At 45.2% G+C, this 22,392-nt stretch overlaps 1 protein-coding gene across 2 annotated transcripts in view; it reads left to right on the top strand.

Annotated features, from left to right (window-relative positions):
• Positions 1-22,392, top strand: part of LOC147628268 (haloacid dehalogenase-like hydrolase family protein) — a 72,779-nt gene that overhangs the window by 11,085 nt on the left and 39,302 nt on the right. For both annotated transcript variants that reach the window (XM_086813339.1, XM_086813338.1), the window contains exons 2-4: positions 1,059-1,159; positions 1,260-1,316; positions 1,474-1,568. In XM_086813339.1, the coding sequence (XP_086669465.1) occupies positions 1,059-1,159; positions 1,260-1,316; positions 1,474-1,568 (253 nt within the window). The remainder of the gene's footprint in view (positions 1-1,058; positions 1,160-1,259; positions 1,317-1,473; positions 1,569-22,392) is intronic.

The following is a 22,392-nucleotide window of genomic DNA, read 5'->3' as shown; positions in this document are numbered from 1 at the left end:
ATCTGCATATAAGCAAGATGGACACCATTGTGTGAGCCAACCGTGAGCCTGTCCCTTTAAATCTGTTCACAAATGATGTGATCTCATCTATATACAGCCCAAACAGTGTAGGTCCGCCTTGCGTTATATTTACTTATTTTATGAAGTTGAAATGAGTGGTCTTGATCCTTGACCTTTGTTGTGGACTGATGCTCTGCTTGATCCTTGACCTTTGTTGTGGGTGCCCGCCTTGCGTTATATTTACTTTATTATGAAGTTGAATTGAGTGTGGTCTTGATCCTTGACCTTTGTTGTGAACTGATGCTCTGCTTTATGCCTTATCTGATTTGTGGATCAGATGACAGAAGTGGGGTGAGAAAGTGGCATTTATAGGTGAAATCTCGTCATGGGCTGGTTCGCCAGCTTCATGCATGTTGGCTGATTGGCTGGCAAAAACAGCAATAAAATACCTTTAATTAAAGGTTGGATCTCACATGTGTGGGTTTGGGCACCCAAACTTGGATGGTGCAAACAAATCTGCCCGGCTCTAAAACACGAATGCAAAACTGATCACCCTTGACATGGTCTTCTCCCCGCTGGTTATCCTATGTTTCTTGGTTACTCATCTACCCTATAGGCTGCCCACACTGCCGTCCACATCTACCTTGATGTTCAGTGCGTGGCATTTGGCCTAATAAGCTGCCAGGACATCTGAACACACCTCAACTTCAAGTGGGTTACAAAATTGTCCTTGGTTTGTGCTACTGCATGGACTTATGCGGCCTACCCATGGCAGCTATTATCATGTCTCTAGATTGGATCTCTCTAAATGCTACATCCCTAACCCAAAAGTTGCACTTGATGCTGGTACTGTCTTGTCACTGCACACCCAAGTGCAGGGTGCACGTGAGATGTTCAAAAGAAAAGTATGATGACTGGACATGCACATGGTGCCTGTTTAATACAACAGATTGCTTATAGCTGGAGTCAAGTATAGCAGTAAACGTTTTTTCTTGTAAACATTATTTCTTCTCCTAGCAATGCAGTTACATGTTTAAGTCTTTGATTTGGTTAACCAGGTGAAGCAAATTTTCTGGGAGGAGTAGCTCAGGTTTATGGCGTGAAGGATTTTGATGTTGCTTTTGCCAAGTCCCGCTTTTTTCAGGTATATTTGGAAAAGGTATGCCAGTTGGAGTTTTCATGTGTTTTGTTCTGATGTGCAATGCTGTCCATCCGTGCTGTGATTTGTTGCTCTCATTTATACTGCTTGGTGTAAACAGTATGCCAAACCAAACTCAGGTCTTGGGTTTCCTGGAGCATCAGATTTGATCATGCAGGTATATACGTCAAGGTGAAGCCAATGTATCATTCTGAGTGAATGGATGCTTTATCCAGAGAAAAAAATAATCAAGATCTATCGGCCGTATTCTTGATAGTCGATAAGAGTTATGTGGTTTTTTAATCCTGACACGTCTTTGTGCCTTGCTAGCCCAGTGCAAAGCGGCAGGCTTGAAAGTGGCACTTGCCTCAAGTGCTGATCGGCTAAAGATTGATGCCAATTTGACAGCTGCTGGTTTGCCTTTCTCCCTGTAAGATTCTGAATGCAGCCCATATTTTTGTATTATTACTGTTCTGCTTTATAATAATATTCTTAATCATGCGAGGTGATGTAGCCTTATGGCGTTTTCTCATTAACTAATAGAAGGATTTTTTTCCGGAAAAAAAAAAAAAATTCTTAATCATGAGCAAGTGTGGTGCAGCGTGAGAAAATTGTTGTTTTAAGTTCCATGGGTGCAGAGGTGGGCCTATCTGCCATGCACTTGCTTTTGGACATAGCAATGTAGGCAGCCAGTCAAAGACAGTTTAATGATATTAAAGTGTACGTGTTGGTTTGTGCGTGGTTTCTATTTTGTCCATATAGTTATTCTTTCACCTTGATTAATGCTGAGGCCCATAGTGCACCTGACATATTGCAACTAGGCCCAGGGGTTTCGGACACTTAAGCTATTATTGCGAATAAACATTTCAATGAACAGCCATGAACCACATCCATTGAACTGAAAGAGATTTGCACATGGGAAACCACACTGGTGCCATCCAAACGTGACTCCTAGGAAACAATTCCGAAAGAGAGCATACTGGTTTCATAGTATTTAGTGTTCGTCTCTTTCAAGAAAATCTTTTCATGGCTATGTGTAATAAATCAAACTCAGTCTTATTAACACCTAAGTGGTTCCAAGATACCCGCATTGGGTTTCAGATACCTTAATTCTCCCAAGGATGATGTTGCTAGGAATGTATTATGAGATAAATCCAGTTTTCTCAATTAGTAATGCAGGCACGTATCATGTATCGTTTGGCTAGGGGATTTTTGAAATGGCAAAGTGATGGGGTTTTTTTGAACCAATCATGTAGGTGTATGCTTTAGAACATTACCTATAATTAGTTTTCAATAGAAGTAACACATACAGTTGGCATACTAGTTTTTTTTTACAGAAAGGAGACTTCTATTAAGTATGAAAATTTTTTACAAAATGGAGATTTCACACCAAGAGAGGTGGAGATCTCAACCAATCAGGAGCCCTGTGCTGCCAATAGGGTCGCGAATGAGAGGACGAGAAAAAGATACCAATGTCCCACTCTCTCATAAACTGGCCGCGCTTCCTCTCCGCAGCCCTCGAAGATCCTTGTATTCTGGCCCAGGTAGCCATGATGGTGTGAATAATATCACTCCAAATCCTGCAAAGACACTGAGAAACAAAAACGGGAGTACCCTCAGTAGCCTCGGTGCATCTAGCCTTCCAGATATTCCAGGCTGAGATGCTAGCAATAATCTCCCAAGAACTATCTAACCTCTGTGCCGGAGGGACAAAGTGTGAAAGTGGCAAATCCTGAAGACAACACTGCCGAGCAACTCCTTGCCTAACCATAATGGCCAAGCTCCTGTCAGTCTCCTCGAATCTCAACTGTGGTCCAGACTGTGTCAACCAAATGATAGAACCAAAAGAAATGATAGCATCCCTCTTAATCCTACCAAAGAGGTGAGCATCGCAGACCAAACCCTCTGTGCTGACTAGCCTTTGCCCACTCGACAGCTTCCCAAAAAGAAAAGATGTTATCAAATATACTCCTTCCTTGGAGGAACCCATTGTGGGTATCATGGATAGTCCTTTGGAGAATCGGCTGCAACCTTATACTCAAGGCTTTAGCTAAGATTTTATATGCAGATCCAAGGAGGGTGATGGGCCTCCATTGCTTGATGTCAGTCTTGTCCCCACTCTTGGGGATAAGGTGAATCAGCCCCTCCGTGAGGTATGGAGGCATCATACCCGACAACCACATTTCTGAAGGGCAACAGTGAAAGCATCTCCAATATGATCCCAAAAAAGAATAAAGAAGGCGGGAGAAAGACCATCATCCCCGGGGCATGAACCATTGGAAAGAGCATGCAGTGCGTGAAGCAATTCATCCTTCGAGAAAGGGGCATCCAGGGAAGAACACATAGCATCTGTAATGAGCCTGGGCATGCACTCCCAAACTTTCTGCCGTGCCACATCTCTCTGAGGGGAGGGTATCTTTGCAGTCAACAAGATTGATAAAATTCTGAAGCAATATCCCTCACCTTATCAGGCTCAATCTGAACCTCACCCTGTGAATCCTGCAAGTACCTCACAGAGTCCCTGCTATGGGAAGGCCTGTGTGCTGAAAAAAACTCTATTGCATCTGCCACCCATCTGAGTCCAAAAGGCCTCGTTCGCATGAAAGGCGAACTCAGCCCTCCTGTCCATGGCCAACTGCAGCTTTGCTCTAACTGTGGTCAAGAGGTCTGTAATCCAAGTTGCATGTGGATGCTTTTCATGTTCCCTCTAAAGAGCAGCAATCCTGCGCCTAATAGCTCTCTCCTTGTCCAGAGCCTCTTGCTTCTTAGACAAGGCAATGCTATGATAATGATGGTTGGTCCTCTCAAGAGCTAGCGCAATATTATGACGAGGATCAGGATCGTCACAAGATCTCCATATCTCTCTGATCTCAAGGGAGATGTCAGCATCTAGATAAAGAGAGTCAGGGATACGGATACGGGGAGAGGCCGAGCGAGCCCCAGGCTCCCTGAGACACAAAACAACGGGGCAATGATTGGATTTGGTGGTGCCAGGCATAATAGCAATGGTACCTCCTCTGTCCAAGGACCAATCATCCACATAACACCTGTCCAGACGTGCAAAGATGCTCTCATCCTCGCTCCTGCGGTTATGCCAAGAGAAAGATAAGGAATTTGGCCTTCTCTGGAAGTCATCCTCAGTCCAGCAATCCGTGCCAAAAAAAGAAAGCGTGAACCTCTCCCATGAGGCTTGCTCCAAAGGGTGTAAACCCCCTTCGCGTCCACCCTTCTTGTTAGAAGGTTGCTCAACCATATTAAAATCTCCTCCCACTATCCAATGATCAACCTAGGGAATGACATTTGTAACGGTGTCCCAAAAGGCCACCCTTTCACCTCTCACGTTAGGTGCATAGATATTCAAAATTCCCAATTTCTGACCCTCATGCACGATCAAGATCCACTGCGCTCTAGCAAGGATGATAACACCGTGCCCAATAACATGAGGTACAATAGATGCTGCCACTGAAATACAAACACCCCCTCTAGTCCCAACTGCCGAGGACCAGAAGGTGTGGCCAGAAAGCATCTTACCAATTTTGCCACACTGAGATCTATCCAATTTGTGTTCGTGCAACAAAAGCACATCCATAGACCCTCCTGTAACTTCAGGGTGAAGCTGGTCCTTCAGAAGGCGCTTCCTACCACGGGTGGGAAGCCCTCCAAGGCCCTGAACATTCCATGAGACAATTCTCATGGAAGAGAAGATGGTTTAACCCCCGATCTAAGAAGACGATGAGCAGCCTGAGGACGCCTCTCATAATGCTGGAGGACGGGAAAATCCACAGGGCAAAGTCCACTGACATGCCCTTGTCCAAGGCCCTGCACCGTGCCTGCATATTTACGAGAAACCAATTCGCCCTGCGGGGCAGCAAGGGCAATGGCATCATGCTGAAAATCCTGCAATACATGATCCCCACTGTGTTGAACATCCTGCATATCGCCCCCTCCAAGTAGAGAGGACTCCACAAAGTCATCCTGATCAGAAATATCATCTCTCTGCAAAGATGCATCAGCTGACACATCCCTCTGACCAAAAACGTCATCTATCTGTACATGATCCGAGGAAGCCTTCCCATCAATCGCACCAGGGGGGCGGGCGTGAGAGACAGCACGCCATACCTGGCGGATTGAAGGACGGGAAGCAACCAAGGGAGGTGGTGCCTGAGAGGCACGCTTACGAGGCCTCCTGCGACCTCGAGCCCAAGGACAATCTTGAGCAAAGTGACCTTGTTAGTGACAAACCCGGCACTGATCGGGTTTACCTGCAATCTCCATACGTTGCTTCAAATTGCCACAAGGGCCCGGAAGCAAAACATAGTCCTCAAAGAGCTCAATGTCACGCGTGGGCAAGAACCATGACCCTGGGGACAGCATCCGCCGAGGCAGTGACCACCTGGGCAGAAGATGTCGGCAAGGCGTGAAGGGGGGGCACTTGAAGAACAAGCCCAAAGGCAGACCCGATGGCCTCTAACATAGGCCAATATGCGTGCGGAAGACTTGGAAATCTGAGAGTAATCGGGAAACGGTTCCGGTCTTCCTCAACAGGGTCAAAATAGCTGGAGTAGGGAAGAAAAAATATCTCCCTCGGGCCCAATGGCAAAGGACTGCTGTTAAAACCCTAAGATCTCTCTAGATAATTGTTATGCATAAACATGCATAAATCAGGCATAAACTCAACCACCCAACCACCCCCGAGCCCAAGGGATGCACACATGAATAATAAATGAAATACATCATACCTCTACCTTGATGTCCCATACCATCAAGAGGTATAACTCCAATCCAATAGCATGTAGCTAAAGTGTGAAATGGTAGATGAGTAGATATGAACCTCTACACAAGAGAGCATAACAAAGCCTTGGCCTCATAAGCCTAAGCCTCCAAGCTTCCAAGACCCCTTGAGTGTGCCCCATGTCCCTATTATATAGGAGGGCCCTCAAGTGACTCTTGACTTTCCATTTCCCATGTGTGACCCTTGGATGCCTGACCCTAACCTTAACCCTTAAGGTTAGTCCTAACCCATGCTCCACTAGAGCTTGTTCCCATGCTCCCATGCTCACAAGCCTAATGTGGGTTAGCCTCCTAGTATATGCACACATAATGTGTATATAACATAGCACACATAATGTACATATAACATACTTCCCCTCTCTCAAAACATTGCACTCTTGCAATGAAAAAAAGGAGAACTGCGCTGAACCATCTCAACCGACTCCTAAGTCGAATCCTAAATTTCCCTATCTTTCCACCTAATTTTAACCTCAGGGATTAGTAAACTACAAAGTTTCCTTTCCCTGAATTCAAGTACCTTATCAGGTTTATGTGGAACATAGGATAAATTTTCGACTTCAACGAGTTCTTAAGGAGAGTAACTGTGTTATCCTCACCTCCCAGTTTCCCTTTCAATCTATCGATATGAAAGACTGGATGAACTCTAACAATTGGAGGTAGTTTTAGTTCTTACGCAACCGTGCCAATCCGATGTATAACTCGAAAATGGACCACAATTCTAGGAGATAAATTCGAGCATTTTCCCATTGACAAAGTCTGAAAATCTTTAGGAACATTAAAACAAACCAACGCTCCTGATTCAAAAGACTGAGATGAGCGTCTCCTATCAGCATAAAACCGTGCCCTATCATGAGCACTCCTGATAGAATCCCGAGCTTCGGTCAGCATTTCCTACGTATCACGCAAGAAATCCCTCGATGCATCAAGCTGGATGTCCTTAAGACCGACATCAATAGGTGCCCTGGGTTAATACCCATACATAAGTATGCACGGACTAAAAAATAATAGCCGTAAATTTAAAACTGTTATAGGCAAATTCCATCATTGAAATATTTCCCAATATGATGATTTTCTAGAGACATATGCACGAAGCATATCCTCTACAATCTGATTCATACACTCTGTTTGCCCATCAGATTGCGGATGATCAGAGCAATTCACATTCAAAGTAACTTCCTCGTTGTAAACCTTTCGGAACAAAGTAGGAAAGCATGGCATTATAACAACAGAAACCAGGGATTCATCGGTGCCCCGACATACCCACATCTGCATATGGAATAATCGACGTCTCGAGTTACCCATAACAACATAGAGAGTCATCAACGTCTCGATGAGTTACATATGTCCATCCGTAAACCTATCAGGTTGATTTTGTAAATCACCTAAAGTACGGAACTAGAGAAAGAAATGCCAACAAAGGAAGAATCCAAATTTCCTTATCCGAACACAACAAGATAAACTTGTTTGAACTCTAAAGAAAGAGATTTCAACAAGTGAAAATGCCGACGAGATTTCCCTCATCAAAACATGCAGGCTATACATAAAAGAAATTTATCTAGAGAATGCCCACAATACAACTTCTAGTGAATTTTAGAAAATAAGATTGTCTTTGAATGTTGAGGTCAACATGCTAAGTGATGTAAGCAAAGCAACAATCTTGAGCCCAAATTATCCCATAAGATAATATATGCGAGGGATCATTAGTGTCCCATACCACCATGATACCACCCATACATACCTTAACAATTTGAAACTCCCTAGTATGCCGTCTAGGAAAATATGAATAAAATCCTGTATAAAAGGAATAAGATGGCCTTATCCAGACTTTCACATACTAAACCTGTCTCTATATACTTGAGACTACATCAAGGAATAACTCCTTCTGAGAGTACATCATTAGAAAAGAAATTGAATTATTGGCGCCTTTCTAATGATAACTACCCAAAACACAATAAAGTTAGGGTAGAAAAATAACTCACCTAGATATATAAGCAACTAGGTATCCGAGTTGGAATATACACAAGAGTACAAGAAATATGCTCCAAAATTATGTGCAAAAAACGAAGGCAAGTGCTACCTTCAAAGCACATGTAATTATTCAAAAGATCAAAAGATCCTTATAAAACCATGGCTAAAAGCATAGAAGCTCCTTCAATCCATAAATAACATAGTTGATCATAAAAAACAATGCATACCATCTAATGGACAAAAGAAGCATTAAAATTGGTGGCCAACTCATCAATCCGGAGTATATGAACATTGTGTTGTCCAAATAAAACTCCAAAGTAAGAAAGTGAAACACATGTGTGTAGCACTCATTGCTCAATAAGAAAACCCTAGACATAAGTGATCTAGGCAGAACCTGATGAGTCCATATAAAACTTGGAAAACATCCAATAAAAATCCACCAAAACAAACCGATCAACTAACCCATGATAGAATTTGTCTTAGGCTTAAGAATTTAAGCAGAATCCACACTTAAATAAGTGCAAAATAAATTATCATGGAAAAGTGTCAAAGGTGAAACACACTTTGAACGTAAATTATAGCCATCAAAAGAAATTAAGGAACATGTCTAAAAAGAATGGCTAAACAATGGTAAAAAATCATGAATACATCGTTTAGAATTAATCCAAACATAAATATCCATTAATACGAGGTATAATCGTATTAATAATATGCGAATAACCCGCATCTATCTAATGTCAGCACGAGAAAATGTACTTCAACATTAAATAAACCTCGAAAATATTAAATTCTCGAGAAAAAGAATTTATCATGATTTTTTTCTAATTTTTTCTAATTTTCTAGGGCCTCAAAATATAATAATTTTGAATTCCACCAAACCTATATTTTTTCACAAAATTTTTAGCAATTTAATTTGCCAAAATACCATTGATATTTTAAAAAAATACCAATTTTTAGGATTTTTAAAAATAATTTCAGAATATTCCTAATTTTTCCTGAGAATCCCATCGTTCACGAAATTTCCAATTCCGCCCGACAATTCTCAAATCCAATGAAAATTTTCAATTTTAATGGATTTTTCTAATTTTCTGGTTCAAAAAATATATTTTTACAGGAATTTGAATGGTCACGGGCGCTCGAATGGACACACCACATGCCAAACACCAACCCCACATTTTCTCAAAATTTAAAATAACCTTTGTCTAATTTTTTACTAATTTTCAGGAATTTTTTGAAATTTTTAAATTACCTCGAACGCATTTAGAATACGAACGGTTAAAAAATTTCGGAATTCCAACCGTTTTCTCGGAATACGGAAAGCCAAAAGTTTTGGGAAAATGAAAAGACAGAAAAAATTCGGAATGTGAAAGATCACAGGTTTCCGGAATACGGAAGGTCAAAAGTTTTTCAAGAATTCGGAAAGCCAAAAGGTTTCGGGAAAACGGAAAGCCAAAGGTTTTCCGGAAGTTGAAAAGCCAAAAATTTTCAGAGAATTTTCAGAGATTTTTTTTCTCAAATCTAGCAATTTCCATTTTTTTCCAGGCTTTTTCCAAGCTTTTTTTGAAATAAATTCAAAAGCTTTTTTTTTGAAATATTAAAAAACTCATTTTTAAAAAAAAATAAAAGCAGGCAAAGGGAAGGAGGGGAGGCGGAGGAGGAAAGGGGGCAAAGCAGGAAGAGAAGCGAAATGGCGCAGCGAAGGAAAAAACGAGGAAGGAGGAGGGGGCAGCGATGAGGGAGGGAAGCGAAGGCAGAGGCAGAAGGGAACGATTCAGGCGAAGGAGGGGCGCAGTTCGGGGAGCTCGCGGTTCCTACGCACTCGTCTCTGAGTAACTGTAAATTTGGCATACTAGTTTTCAATACAGGTGAATTGAATCTCAGTAGGAAACATGAGACCTTGTGTGCTTTGTAGTCACCCCAAGAGCAGCCATAGGTTGCTGACTTCTACAGCTGTTGATGGAAACAACTTGGACCAATCCATCCACGCGCTCAAAATGGGCACATTTCACCCTACAGATGAGGCCTGCTCTAACGCCTAACATGGCCCAGCTCACACAGGAGTTTCAAGTTGTGGTTCCAGCTTGTCAAGCCATATGCCAGAGCTTCCAAAGAAAATCTTACCAACCCTTCAACTGATCCACATCCAATGTGTGTTCCAAGTTCCATCTGACCACACTGAATTCCTGCTGTGAAGGAAGGCCTCAGAGCTAAAGCAAGCCACAAACACAGCACCTGTCACAGGGTGGACAACTCGAACCTACAATGAGGCACACCCGCTCGCGTTTTCCCTATCCTGCATCTCTGTGCTCTGTGTTTATTGCAACAGCCGACTTTTACTCAGCATCATAGCTTCTTGCTTTTGGCACTTGTTCATAGATTTCTGACAACTGGATAATAGGAAAATGAAATTCCTGTACATGCATGGTATTTTGCACATCATGTCGGCGTGGAGTGACGTGTAGGAACAAGATTATTATAGTACTTTCTACCAAGATAGAAGGAAGGTCCTGGTTGAACGAACTAAAAGACGAAAGGATTGGGGAATATGAGTGCATCAAGCACACAAGGACTTTTGAAGAGCTGAAGGAGTGTCTTTTCTGCTACCAGAGTTGCACGATGTTCAGCTTGCTCCTTGGCCATTCGATTGAAGCATTTGTCTTTGGAGTGTCCAAGCTTTTTGTAGTAAGTGCATTTTCTGGTTCTTGGTTTTCCCTTGCCTTCATCTTTGACATGAAGGCCTTGTCTCCTTCAATTTTGGCGTCCACAAGATCTTTGAGACGATGATCCTCATCAATGAGAATGAGCACCTCTCTCTGTAATCTGATCCTCATCTCTCTGCACTCCTCATCATACCAACTGTTCTGGGGCATGTTCCCAGATCGTCTCTGTGTAGGCTGACTATGGGGATATGCCTCTGATGCTGCAGCATGAAGCGTCTCTATCAATATCTGAGTGAGCTCATCTAATGGCCGTCCCAGCTCCTCGGCACATAAGCGTCTGTATATCTCATTCGTGTACACGGTGTCAATCTCCCTCGTAAAGGTATAACGAGTGTGTGTGGAGACCTGTCTCAATGGAGCGGTGCTGAACTGAAATGTGAGAGTGAAGGACAAGATAGCATGATCCACTGCTATTCCAACCAGCCTAGTGCCTACCATAAAATCCTGAAAAGAGGGAATGAGACTGGGCTGAGCCATAACATAGTCCATTGTACTAGCACCATGCCGATGTGGAAAGCTAGTGAAACCGCTCGATGTCGGGAATCTCTGTAGGCCATTCAGGATGGCCAATCCATGTGCAGCCCCCATGTCTATCAAATACCGCCCATACATTGTATGTTCCTCATCCTGTGAGAGTCTAGATAGGCCCATATCCCTAACATCAAGCTCCCTGAACATTTCCTCTGAGGTATCATAAAATACTGTCTGGTTATGGGCAGTCCTGGCATTGAAGTCCCCCAGGAGAATGATGTTACCATCCTTGGAGAACTCCCAAATGTCATCATCCAAAATAGAAAAGGGAGATTGCCCGCTAGGCGATGATACACTGATGTACTAGGAGCAAAATAGCATATAGCATATAGCAATGTAGAGATATCTGCCCGTCTCTGCCCTCAGTCTAACCCACATGTACCTAGCCTACTCATCTCTGCGGACTATATGTATCAGTGGTTGTAGCTCCTCTCTAAACAATACTGCCACTCCTCCTGAGCCTCGTCCTCTATGCTTTGAACGAGTCTTCTGTCTACAAGCTGTCTCCCATCGGTATCCACTAACATGTGGCATGGACTGTCCAGGAGCCTGATGCGTCTCACAGTAGAAGATGATGTTCCTCCCAGTGAAACTATCCTCAAAAGCCCCTACATCAAGGCGTAGAGATCCATTACAATTCCAAGTAGCAACTTTGAGTGTAGTCCCATAGGTCTCGCACCGTCATGAAGAGCGCCTCTCCATAATCACCACTCTACCATCTCTATAGAAGGACACTTTCCCTTTCTCTCGGGCTGCCCTTATCTCGGGCATAACTTCTTTCATGTGGGCAAGTTGCGAGAGTGTGAGGTCATCTCCAAGAAATATTCCCGTCTTCTTGAGTGTAGGACGTCTCTTCAAGAAGTCCTTCTTCGCTTCCATGGAGGGGAAACGAATGATAAGTGCTCTCTCCTTAGAAGATTCGCCACTACCTTCTCTCTTCTTTCCCACTCTCCATGCCTTTGTGTGCGTGGCTTCAATGCCCATCATAGAGAAGAGCTCCTTAGTTTCCCCTTCCGCATCATCACGGTCTTTTGGACCGGACACTCGTACATGTAAGGCCCGGGTCTTCCTCCTTTGCTCCTCTTCAAGGGTCATGTTGATGATGGTGGGAGTGGGGATGGGTGGCGATTCTTTACCTTTCCCTTTCTTGGCGACCTCGATCCATTTCTCCGCCTCGTCCATCTTCTTTTGTGTCTTTGTGATCACCTCCACCCATGAAGATGTCTTCTCTTTATGTTGCTCCTCCTCCTCTCGAATGATCCTCATTTGTTCCTTGATGGTATTCAGCTCTTCAATAAAGGAGGGCTGAAATTTTCCATCCTCAAGCTTGCTTTTTGAAGTGGCTCCTTTTTGAGGGCTGAGATTTCAGCCGCTTGACTTTTAGCATGCAATTTGGCCTCCACTAGTTCCTCCTTTAAGGCTGAAATCTTAGCCTCTTGCTTGGATGTTCTCTCTTCGAGCTCTTGGATTTTGTCAAATCCCTTCTCGAGTTTGGAGAGGCGGTTTATGATTGCGGTAACGGAAGAGTCGACCATCTTCTTGTTTTCTTTGATAATTGTGCCGAGCTTGTCCTCCACCTTCACGAGCTCCTCTTTAAACCCGGTCTTGGCCATGACTTTCTGCAGAACTTCCCACAGCCAATGGATTGGAAATTAATCCATGACACCAGCGCGAAACAGCAGCAGCAGGGAGGGGGGGGGGTCAAGCCATGTAGGGGAAAGAGAGAAGAGGATGAGATGAGATTCAGCAGAGAGAGAGTTATGTTGCTGCCTTGGGGGCCTGAGAAAGGGGGGTGGATGGGAAGAGGGTGAGAAAGGGTATATTGACGTCTCTAAGAGGCCATAGTGGCCTATGAGACCAAAACTGAGAGTACATCTGAAGTTGGTGTCTCATCAAAGAGAACAACTAAATAAGACTAAAAAGTACAATAAACTGATTGTCCTACAGTTATAAGAACAAAACTGTAAGACTCCGAGATGATACTCAGCAGAAAATGCTGGAAAATACTGAAAAATGTATATTAGGTAGATCCATGTATGCTGATCAGTTGAAGTGTTGCCCTCTCCTTAGATCAAGTATCTCGGCCATGGGGCTGTCTAGAATGGAGAGGTCGTAGAAGCGAGGTAGGTGCCTCTGATGCCGAGCAATAATGGCTCTGATTTGGCGATGGTGAGGATGCCATGGTCGGGATCTTGGTGGGCGTGGCCGACGAGCACGACATAAGATAACTGCTCTATCAGTGGTGACTCCCTGGGAGCGTAGTCGGTGCCCTGATGGCGCAATGGAGGAGGTATCAGGAGGTGTGTGGGCTGGGTTGCTGGTGCTGGTGCTGGTGCCGAAGAAATCTGTCAAGGTCCTCTGTCTAGGTACATCATGGCTCGGCCTCCTGTCTGCCAAGAGGGTCTCTCTGTGTCTCGTGAGCTCAAGTAGAAACAATCCCAGGCATCTCTGATCCTCAATTTCCATGACCCTGCGTAACGGCCCAAAACCCTCTTGAAAGAGGCAGTGATATCTCCCTCGGATCTCATAATAGACTGTACATCGGCAAATGTAGTGTTCCTCTGTCTCTACCTCCTGGTAGCATAGCTAACAAATGCGGTCATCCACGATCTGATGCACATATCGCCCCGCAGAGAGAGAGAGAGAGAAAGAAAGATATATTAACGTCTACGAGAGGCCAAAGCCGGCCTATGAGACAAAAAAAAAATAATACAACTGTGTTCTTCCGGTCATCGGAAGAAAAGAAACAAAAGAAAAAGTGTGCATGTGTCTGGATACAACTGTGAATCATCATGGATCGGTGGAGCCTATATGCAAACAATATAAGGGGGGTGGGGATGTGGATGGAGTGCTAAGGCAAGATGCATCTCTATATGCTGAAGGGGTAGTACAAGCATGCTATGCAGATCTATGTCTAACTCCATCCAGTGCCATAAGAGGGATATAAGATATCATACATCGCCGATGCTGAGGCTGTGAATGGCATGAACATGTACCCTGAGTCTGAATGAAAGCGAGCTAGAAAATGAAAATGAAATGTTATATTAACGTCTTCAAAAGGCCATAATGACCTATGAGACCAAAAAGTTACATCATGGTGGATCTGATACAATGTCTGGATAAAAAACCAGAAAATGAAAAATAAAGATGATACTACTGGCACCTAGAAAATGAAACTGGAACTGGAAGGTAAACAGAAACCCTTATAGGGTGTGAATATAGGGAGGGGGTGTTGAGAGATATAATCGCGGTGTTGTGTGTATGTGGGAAAGCACCCTAGAGGTGCAAGATATTGTGTGTATGTGGGAAAGCACTCTAGAGGTGCAAGATATTGTGGTGAGATAGGAATGCCACATGTAATATTGTATGGTGTGTGAGTGTTGACCAAAAGAGTGGAAAAGGGAGTGCCACATGGATGATAACATGTAAAGTGGGATAAGGCTTGAGAGCCTATATCATTGTATGGTTCATTGTGATATGCAATACAAGGGAATAGTGTTGAGTGTGCAATCTCTCTCTCTCTCTAGTCATGGAGTTTTTAGTGTGGTTTAATCCACCTTAATCTTATGCTTAATCTTATGTTCTTCACCATGACCAATCCCATTTCTAGAATCTTAACATGGTATCAGAGCCAAATGGGCTCTTGGTCATGGTGTTTATTATGTATATTAGCTTGGTTGTGTGTTTCTTTGATTAAGCATTATTTTCAGCTTATTATAAAAAAAAAAATTATGCACACTCATATTATCATTTGGATTTGCATTTGTGAGGATTTGAGAGAGATTTAGAGCTACCATTCTCAAGTTTGAGAGGAGATTTGCAACAAGGAGGTTGCATAGAAGCTGCCCAAGAGAGTTGCAAATAGAGTTTTGCAACATGGAGAGCTTGCTCATCATCAAGGAAGCTGAAAATGGAGATTTCAGCATTATGAAGGCTATGGAGTCTTCATCATCGTCAAGGAGAAGCTGCCAAGAGAAGATATGCTGCTGATTATGCCTCAAGAAGGTTGGTTTTGTGAAGTTTTGCCTCAAAGTTTTGTGTTTGAGCATGGAAAAATGCTCAATGTATAAGGGTTGCTTGATGGGATGGAAGAATCCCAAGATTCTTTGCTTCCAAGCAAAGAGTGTGGAGGTGCATGCTTGTCAAGATGATGGCAAGTGAGATGGTGAACTCAATGGAGTTCACGTGTGTGTGCATCAAGAAGAGGATGCACTTGTTGATGTTTGCTCAATGAAAGAGAGCAAAGAAGGGGATGGAAACCTTGGCAGTTTCCACATGTTTATGCACCTATGGTTTCATTTGAGAGACCATGTGAAGAAGCACCCTTGAGTGGTTGCATGCACAAAGGAGGAGCATGCAGATTTGGAGCTCATGAAAGGCCATGTTTATGGCTATGGGAGAAACCTCAATGGAGAGGTTTAGAAGAGGCAAAGAGACTGAAACAAGAAGGAGATGCATGTTAGAGCTCAAATTGGGGAGCTCTTGAAGGCCATGTGGATGGCTTGTAAACCTCAAAAGGGAGGTTGAATGGGTAAGTAAAGGAAGAGAGCTCAATGGGAGCTCATGGTGCTCATATCATGGACAAGGAAAGGAAGGCAGCTAGAATTGAGACTGCAATGTTGAAGCCTTGTAGGCTAGGACAGCCGGAGGAGGTAGCCTGTTATGCAACGTAGCTAGGAGAGCATTCAGGCTTGTAGATGAGAGAACAATGACTATAGCATACTTCGAATAGCTGCTAACAGGTATGCACGAGAATGAGGGGCGCATGACAGATGTAGGTGGTGCTGTAGCCATGTCATGGTGGCAAGCTCAGAGCAACACATAAAGTAATGTTGAATTTAAGCGGCAGAGAAAGCAAGTAGCACTGCCATATTGGCGATGGCAAACTCGAAGCAGCAATATTGCAGAGTCAAGACCTCACGATCTCACGATGGGGTTTGAAGTAGAGACAAGTTCAAGGTCTCCATGGAAGCAAGTGGCAAAGCTTGAAGAAGGAGAAAGCGGGAAGACGACGACATCAGACGGTGAGTCCCCTATCACGGTGCTCTACTACCGCAGCAGGCAAATAATAGCAAAGGTGGCACCAGCAACAGGAGCGAAGGAGATCGCCATAGCTGGCCGCTGTGCAGAATCCGTCGAAAACATGGAGAAGACCTGGAGAAGACGAAGATGGGCGGGTCCCAATTCTGAAAAAAAAACGTTGCTGTAAAGATTCGCCAGGTGTATTAAAGCAATTAAATTGAACCCCTTATTGGCAGTAAGGGTTCATTCACACACACCAATTTTTTCAAAGCATTTAAGAAAATGTTCACACACACCTACTTCACAAACCTTCAAAAGCATGACACTTTGTTCACATGCTATGAGAAGAAGCAAAAAAAGTATTCACACACATGAAGGTCCACTGCCTCCGGCTTCGGTTAAAAGATTTTTTGTATTTTTCACCCATGAATGAGAAGGGTAACCGTACCTGAGTTTGAAGCTCAAAACGAGGATTTTTTTGTAATCACCTCACCCATGGTATGAGGGTAACCATGCCCGAGCTCACCGAGAAGCTCAAAATGGTAGTTGAGTGATGTGTGCATGAGCGATGCACGTGTGAGGTGCATATGCATGGGTTGAATCCCACCCGAACTTCCATGTTCAAATCGGACTCAGTGGTTCCGCTGTGAGCGATGAGTCGGCTCAAAATGGACTAGGTGTCTAAGATGGTAGACACGGGCACACATGTTTGGATGATGGACACTCCAATGTATCATTGAGGGGGAGTGTTGAGAGATAGCAATTGCGTTTGTGCAATGCTACATTGTATGGATGATGGATGATGGGTGAGTTGTGGAACACCTCGATTAAGAGGGGGTGTTGAGAGATATAATCGCGGTGTTGTGTGTATGTGGGAAAGCACCCTAGAGGTGCAAGATATTGTGTGTATGTGGGAAAGCACTCTAGAGGTGCAAGATATTGTGGTGAGATAGGAATGCCACATGTAATATTGTATGGTGTGTGAGTGTTGACCAAAAGAGTGGAAAAGGGAGTGCCACATGGATGATGACATGTAAAGTGGGATAAGGCTTGAGAGCCTATATCATTGTATGGTTCATTGTGATATGCAATACAAGGGAATAGTGTTGAGTGTGCAATCTCTCTCTCTCTCTAGTCATGGAGTTTTTAGTGTGGTTTAATCCACCTTAATCTTATGCTTAATCTTATGTTCTTCACCATGACCAATCCCATTTCTAGAATCTTAACAGGGGGGAGGGGGGGGTACGCTATGGAGGTGAGTGGAGTACAATGAGGGGATACAATATCATATGGGACGGGGGGTACACTATGGAGGGTGTGAATATAGGGAGGGGGGGGGTACGCTATGGAGGTGAGTGGAGTACAGTGAGGGGATACAATATCATATGGGACGGGGGGTACACTATGGAGGTGCCTCCATCTCATAATATGTGCCACATCGGACGCTGGCGGATCTCCTCAATATCCTCTGTGGTCAGCACCCTGACTGGGTGTCCCGCATGTCTCGCAAGAATAATCCGAATCCGTCGCTGCAACCTCCGTCTATACTGGGATGCCCTCCTCCGTAGTCGTGGGCGTCTGGACCACCCAAGCTCAATGGCACGATCAATCAGTGTACCGTTGGTGTGGGCAGTATCCATGTCGTGCTGCTGCTGTGGTCCATCTGGCGCAGTGATGTCTGGACTAAAGAAGTCTGTAATGTGCCTCTGAGTCTGGCTCTCTGTGCGCCTAAGCAGGCTATCTGTATATCTCCGCAGCTCAAGCAAGAACAATCCCAAACACCTCTGGACCTGGTACCCCATGACTCTGGAAAGTGGTCCAAAACCCTCTCTGAATAAACAGTGGAAACGACCACGTATCTCATAGTATGCAGTACAATGGCATATATAATGCAGCTCTGTCTCTGGCTCCCCATGGCATACTCGGCATATCCTGGCCTCAGCTGGTATACCTCTATATCGGCCAATCTCAATCTCAAGCTGGTGTGAGGATGTGCGAATCTGACCAATAGCACATCGTACTGCATGAGACAAGTGTACATCCATGTAACTGGGTCTGATCACAAAACCATCTGCTGTGAGCTGAAGAAAATGCTCTCTGTAGAAAGCCATCTTCGTGCCCAGCTCCTCAGTCGGCTGTATCCATGTCCTCCTAATGTCCAGTTGAACTAAATCCTGACGGATGAGTCTGGTAATCTCTGTCCGTGTGAGAGTGAGAGAGGGTGCATCCAGAGAATACTGGAAGGGAGGCAATCTGTCCATGCTAAAACCATGTGCCTGGAACCAAGATGTCATCTGTCCATACCAACAAGCCGTGTCTCCTTGTAAAGCTAACTGTCGGGAGGAATCAAGGGCGAGGCGTGCATATCTGTCTCGGGGGAGATGCCACAAGCCATGTATGTAGGAGACTGATCTCGTAAGAGCCTCAATCACCAGAGGGGCAGCTACCAGCTCTGCTCGAATAATCTCATGAGGTACCACGGCCTTGGCTCTAATAATCCTAGCAATTATAGATACCAAAGGCCTCTCCATACCTCTCCATCCGCCTGCGCTGTGATGGCCCACTGAAGGTTCCCATTTCTGCACTCCATAAAGCATAGCTGATGTCACTAGAGTGTCAAAAAGCCAAAGTTTCGTTCGAGGTTCCTGAAACTGAACCTGCGAACACATCCTCTCCAAACCACCCAGGGCTGCATGTGCTCTAGTCAATCTAGTCTCTGCTGCCCTCCTCATCGAAAACACTGGCCCACTGAATACTACCCCAAGATATGTATATGCATCTGCATACTCCACAATCTCCTGCCCATATGTAAATGTGGGAGCAACTGATCGCCTAACCCACTGTGGCGTGGTGTTAAACACCACGCCACATATGTAAATGTGGGAGGTGATCGCCTAACCCATTGTGGCGTGGTGTTAAACACCATAACCTTGGTTTTGCCAAGTTTGACAGACAATCCACTATCATGTGCAAACTCATGTAAAGCACCCAGATGACGCTACATACCCTCAGGGGAGTCAGAGATCAACACAATATCATCAACATTTAACAATAGTGGGATCCATGTACCTCCTCTGTCCCCCAATCTCTAATGTAGTCAGAAGCCTCATCCACATACATACCAAACAATGAAGGGGATAACGGGCAACCTTGCTTCACTCCTATAGTGGAGTGAACCAAAGTAGAGACCCCCTCTGGGGTGCGTACCTGTCCTGCAACTGATCTATATAAAGCCATAATCCCCCATATGAGCTCTGTGGGTACCCCCATCTCCTGTAATCGCCTCATCAATTTGGCTTTGGGCACTGTATCAAATGCTTTGCGGAAGTCCACAAAGCTACAATAAATCCGTCGCCCATGCGATCTGCCCTCCTCAATAATGGCCCGCAGAGTCAAGATGTGGTCAAGAGTAGAGAAACCTCTCCTGAACCCTGCCTGTCCCTCTGCTCGAATGCCCTCTCTCTCTGCCCATCTACTCAACTGCTGCTCAAGAATGGATGCATACAATCGTGCTAGTGTGTGACCAATCATAATAGTACGATAATTCCCTGGCTCCATAGGGTCCCCTGACTTGAAGATAGGCATGATGGTGGACCTACTCCAAGTCTCGGGTAAGCCTTCACACACAGCATGATTGAACATCACTGCTAGAAGCTCTGCCAGCATGTCTCTCGCATGATTAAAGTGCTCAGCAACCAATCCATTCTTCATCCTATCAATGGCCTTCCTTACCATCTCTGCGCGGTAAAGAAAGTACATGTCTGTGGGCATGGTGCTGGCGGGTCAGGAAAAGGTGTCTGTCTAGGAACTGTATATAGAGATGCTGCATAGCTACCCCAGACCTCTGTAGAAGTGATGGCCAAAGCAGGGGAGGACTCATGAAACAAACGCCAAGCCTCCCTCGAATCCTGGCTCAAGAACAGCTGGTATAATTCCTGCTCTAGCTGAGCAAGGAAGCCCCGCTTCTTCCTTCGCACAAGGCGCCGGAAGGCAATACGTGACTGTTGGTGAGTAAAGCAACCTCCCGCTGCATGACTCAATGATGATTAGATTGATATTAAGCTTCACCAAGTACAATGCTTTTATGGCCTCAAAGGCTGACATCAGTGTTTATGTTAGACAGGTATAATATCTAGATATTATCCTAACCACTCTAAGAGTGGGTTCACACACACTTACTCACCCACACACACGTACAACAGGTAGGCGGCAGTATCGTCAGCAAACTCGGAGTCCAGAAGCTCCTCATGAGAGTGAATAGGGAGGCGGAGACCCTGTTGCCCAGTCTCCTGGGCGGCCAAGAAACTGCTCATTGCCTCAGCAACAAAGAGGAAGGTGAAGGGGGCGAGTGGACACCCCTGCAGGACTGATCTGGTAATTGGGAACCTTTCCCCTTTGGCCCCCTAAATCAGGACGTGATTGTGGGCGGCGGAATAGAGCCCTGAGACTCCGTGGATCCATCTGGCCGGGAATCCCATCCTAAGCATGGTGCCCTCGAGGAAAGCCCAGTCCACTTCTCCGTAGGCTTTCTCAATGTCCAGGAACAATACAGCCAAATCCTCCTAGCGAAAGCGGGCTGTGGCAGTCGCCTCCTAAAAATCAAATTTGGGAGGTGAGGTTGCAGGCGACGGCTGATGGCTTTGGCGAGTATTTTGTAGGTGCTGCCTAGGAGGGTGATGGGGCACCATTGTTGTATCTCCAAACGGTCACCACCCTCTTCGGGGATCAAGTGAATGAGTCCCTCTGAGAGCCTCTCTGGCATGAGGCTAGTGGCCATGATCTCATTCAAGGTGGCCTGGAAGACGTCCCCCATGAGGTCCTAGTGACAAAGGAAGAGGGAAACCGGGAGTCCATTGCGCCAGGACATTTGCCGTGAGATAGGGCCTGGAGGGCATTGCTCAGCTCCTCCCTCCAGAAGGGAGAGCTCAAAAATCTCTGCAGTCCGGGGGAGACCACCTTTCAAGTGTGCTGCCACACTGTCTATCACAGCCTCGATCTGGGGGCTGAGGAGACAGGCAGAGAGCAGCTCTTTGTAGAAGTCTGTGGCAATGGCCCGCAACTGAGGGGGATGTGACACAATGTTGCCATCTAGACTCCTTAGTGTGCGGATCCCGTCACAGCGGTGGTGAGGGCCTGGGGCATGGGCGTTGTACTTGAACTCCACCCTCCTCCTCTTCTCTATCGAGTGTATCTCCATGTAGGTTTTCTCCATCTGCGACTCCAGCCACGGGCTGTCCTGTAGTCTCTGGAGGGAGGTGAAGCTCCTGCGCAGGCTCCTCTCCTGGTCTTGAAAAGCGACGAGTCTGTCCTGGGCTGTTCTCTGTAAAAGAAATCCAACTTCTCTAAGCCCCACATCTAGGTCCCTCCGTTGCCAAACCCTGTCTGAAGGTGAGTGCTCCAAATTTCCTCTATCTGAGTGCCAATCTCGGAGTCCTGAACCAAACTCTTGGGGATGCGGGCACTCTACTGATGCTCCAGCTGCCAGGGGTCCTCAAGGTGAAGGACAGGGGTATGGTTGGATAACATGGTGCGTGTTATGATTCCTGCAATCCCCCAATCCCTCCCTCGCCCCCGCCCCCTCCCCTTTTTTCCCCCCCCCCCTCTTGTTGCATGCCCACTCATCCACATAAAATCTGTTAATGCGGGAGAGGTTCGGTCCGTGCATCCTTGTGTCAGACCTAGAAAAATGGAGGCTCTTGTGGTGCGTCGAAACCCTGGTAGGTGTGAGGGAGCCTGTCCTCTCATGGTGAGAATCAGCTCCTCCAAGGCGGAGTACAGCCCCTGAGAGAGTATCCGATCCTTCTCCTGTCTATCCGCAGGGTCAACTGTTTGGGGTCATAAAAGGGCTGGATGACCTGAACCTAACCAACATCATGACACCCTATAAAAGGGTAGTTTAGAGTTCATTTTATGCATCTCATATCATCAGCCCTTGCACACATTATACATACAAGGTGAAAACAACTTTCTGTTGCAGTCTTCAGCCCTTAATGCAAGAAAAGCTCGAGATCTTCACAAGGTTGCGGATTAGCAAGTTATCTATATCTATGCATCAGTAGATAGGTATGCTAGATATATATGCATAACGAGGATCTCACCCAAGATCCAAATTCATCATTGTAAATTCTCATGTTTTGCAATATATAGTAGACTAGGTCTCTCTGTCCTTCTCTTCTGTGCGTTTGCAAGATAAGTCTGATTAGTGTTAACCTCTCGTGTGCT

The sequence above is a fragment of the Cibotium barometz genome, chromosome 19, assembly GCF_041138505.1.
Source record: "Cibotium barometz isolate CiBa-2024 chromosome 19, ASM4113850v1, whole genome shotgun sequence".
NCBI lineage: Eukaryota > Viridiplantae > Streptophyta > Polypodiopsida > Cyatheales > Cibotiaceae > Cibotium > Cibotium barometz.
Note: the sequence above shows the minus strand (reverse complement) of the source record. Positions and strands in the feature narration are given on the sequence as shown.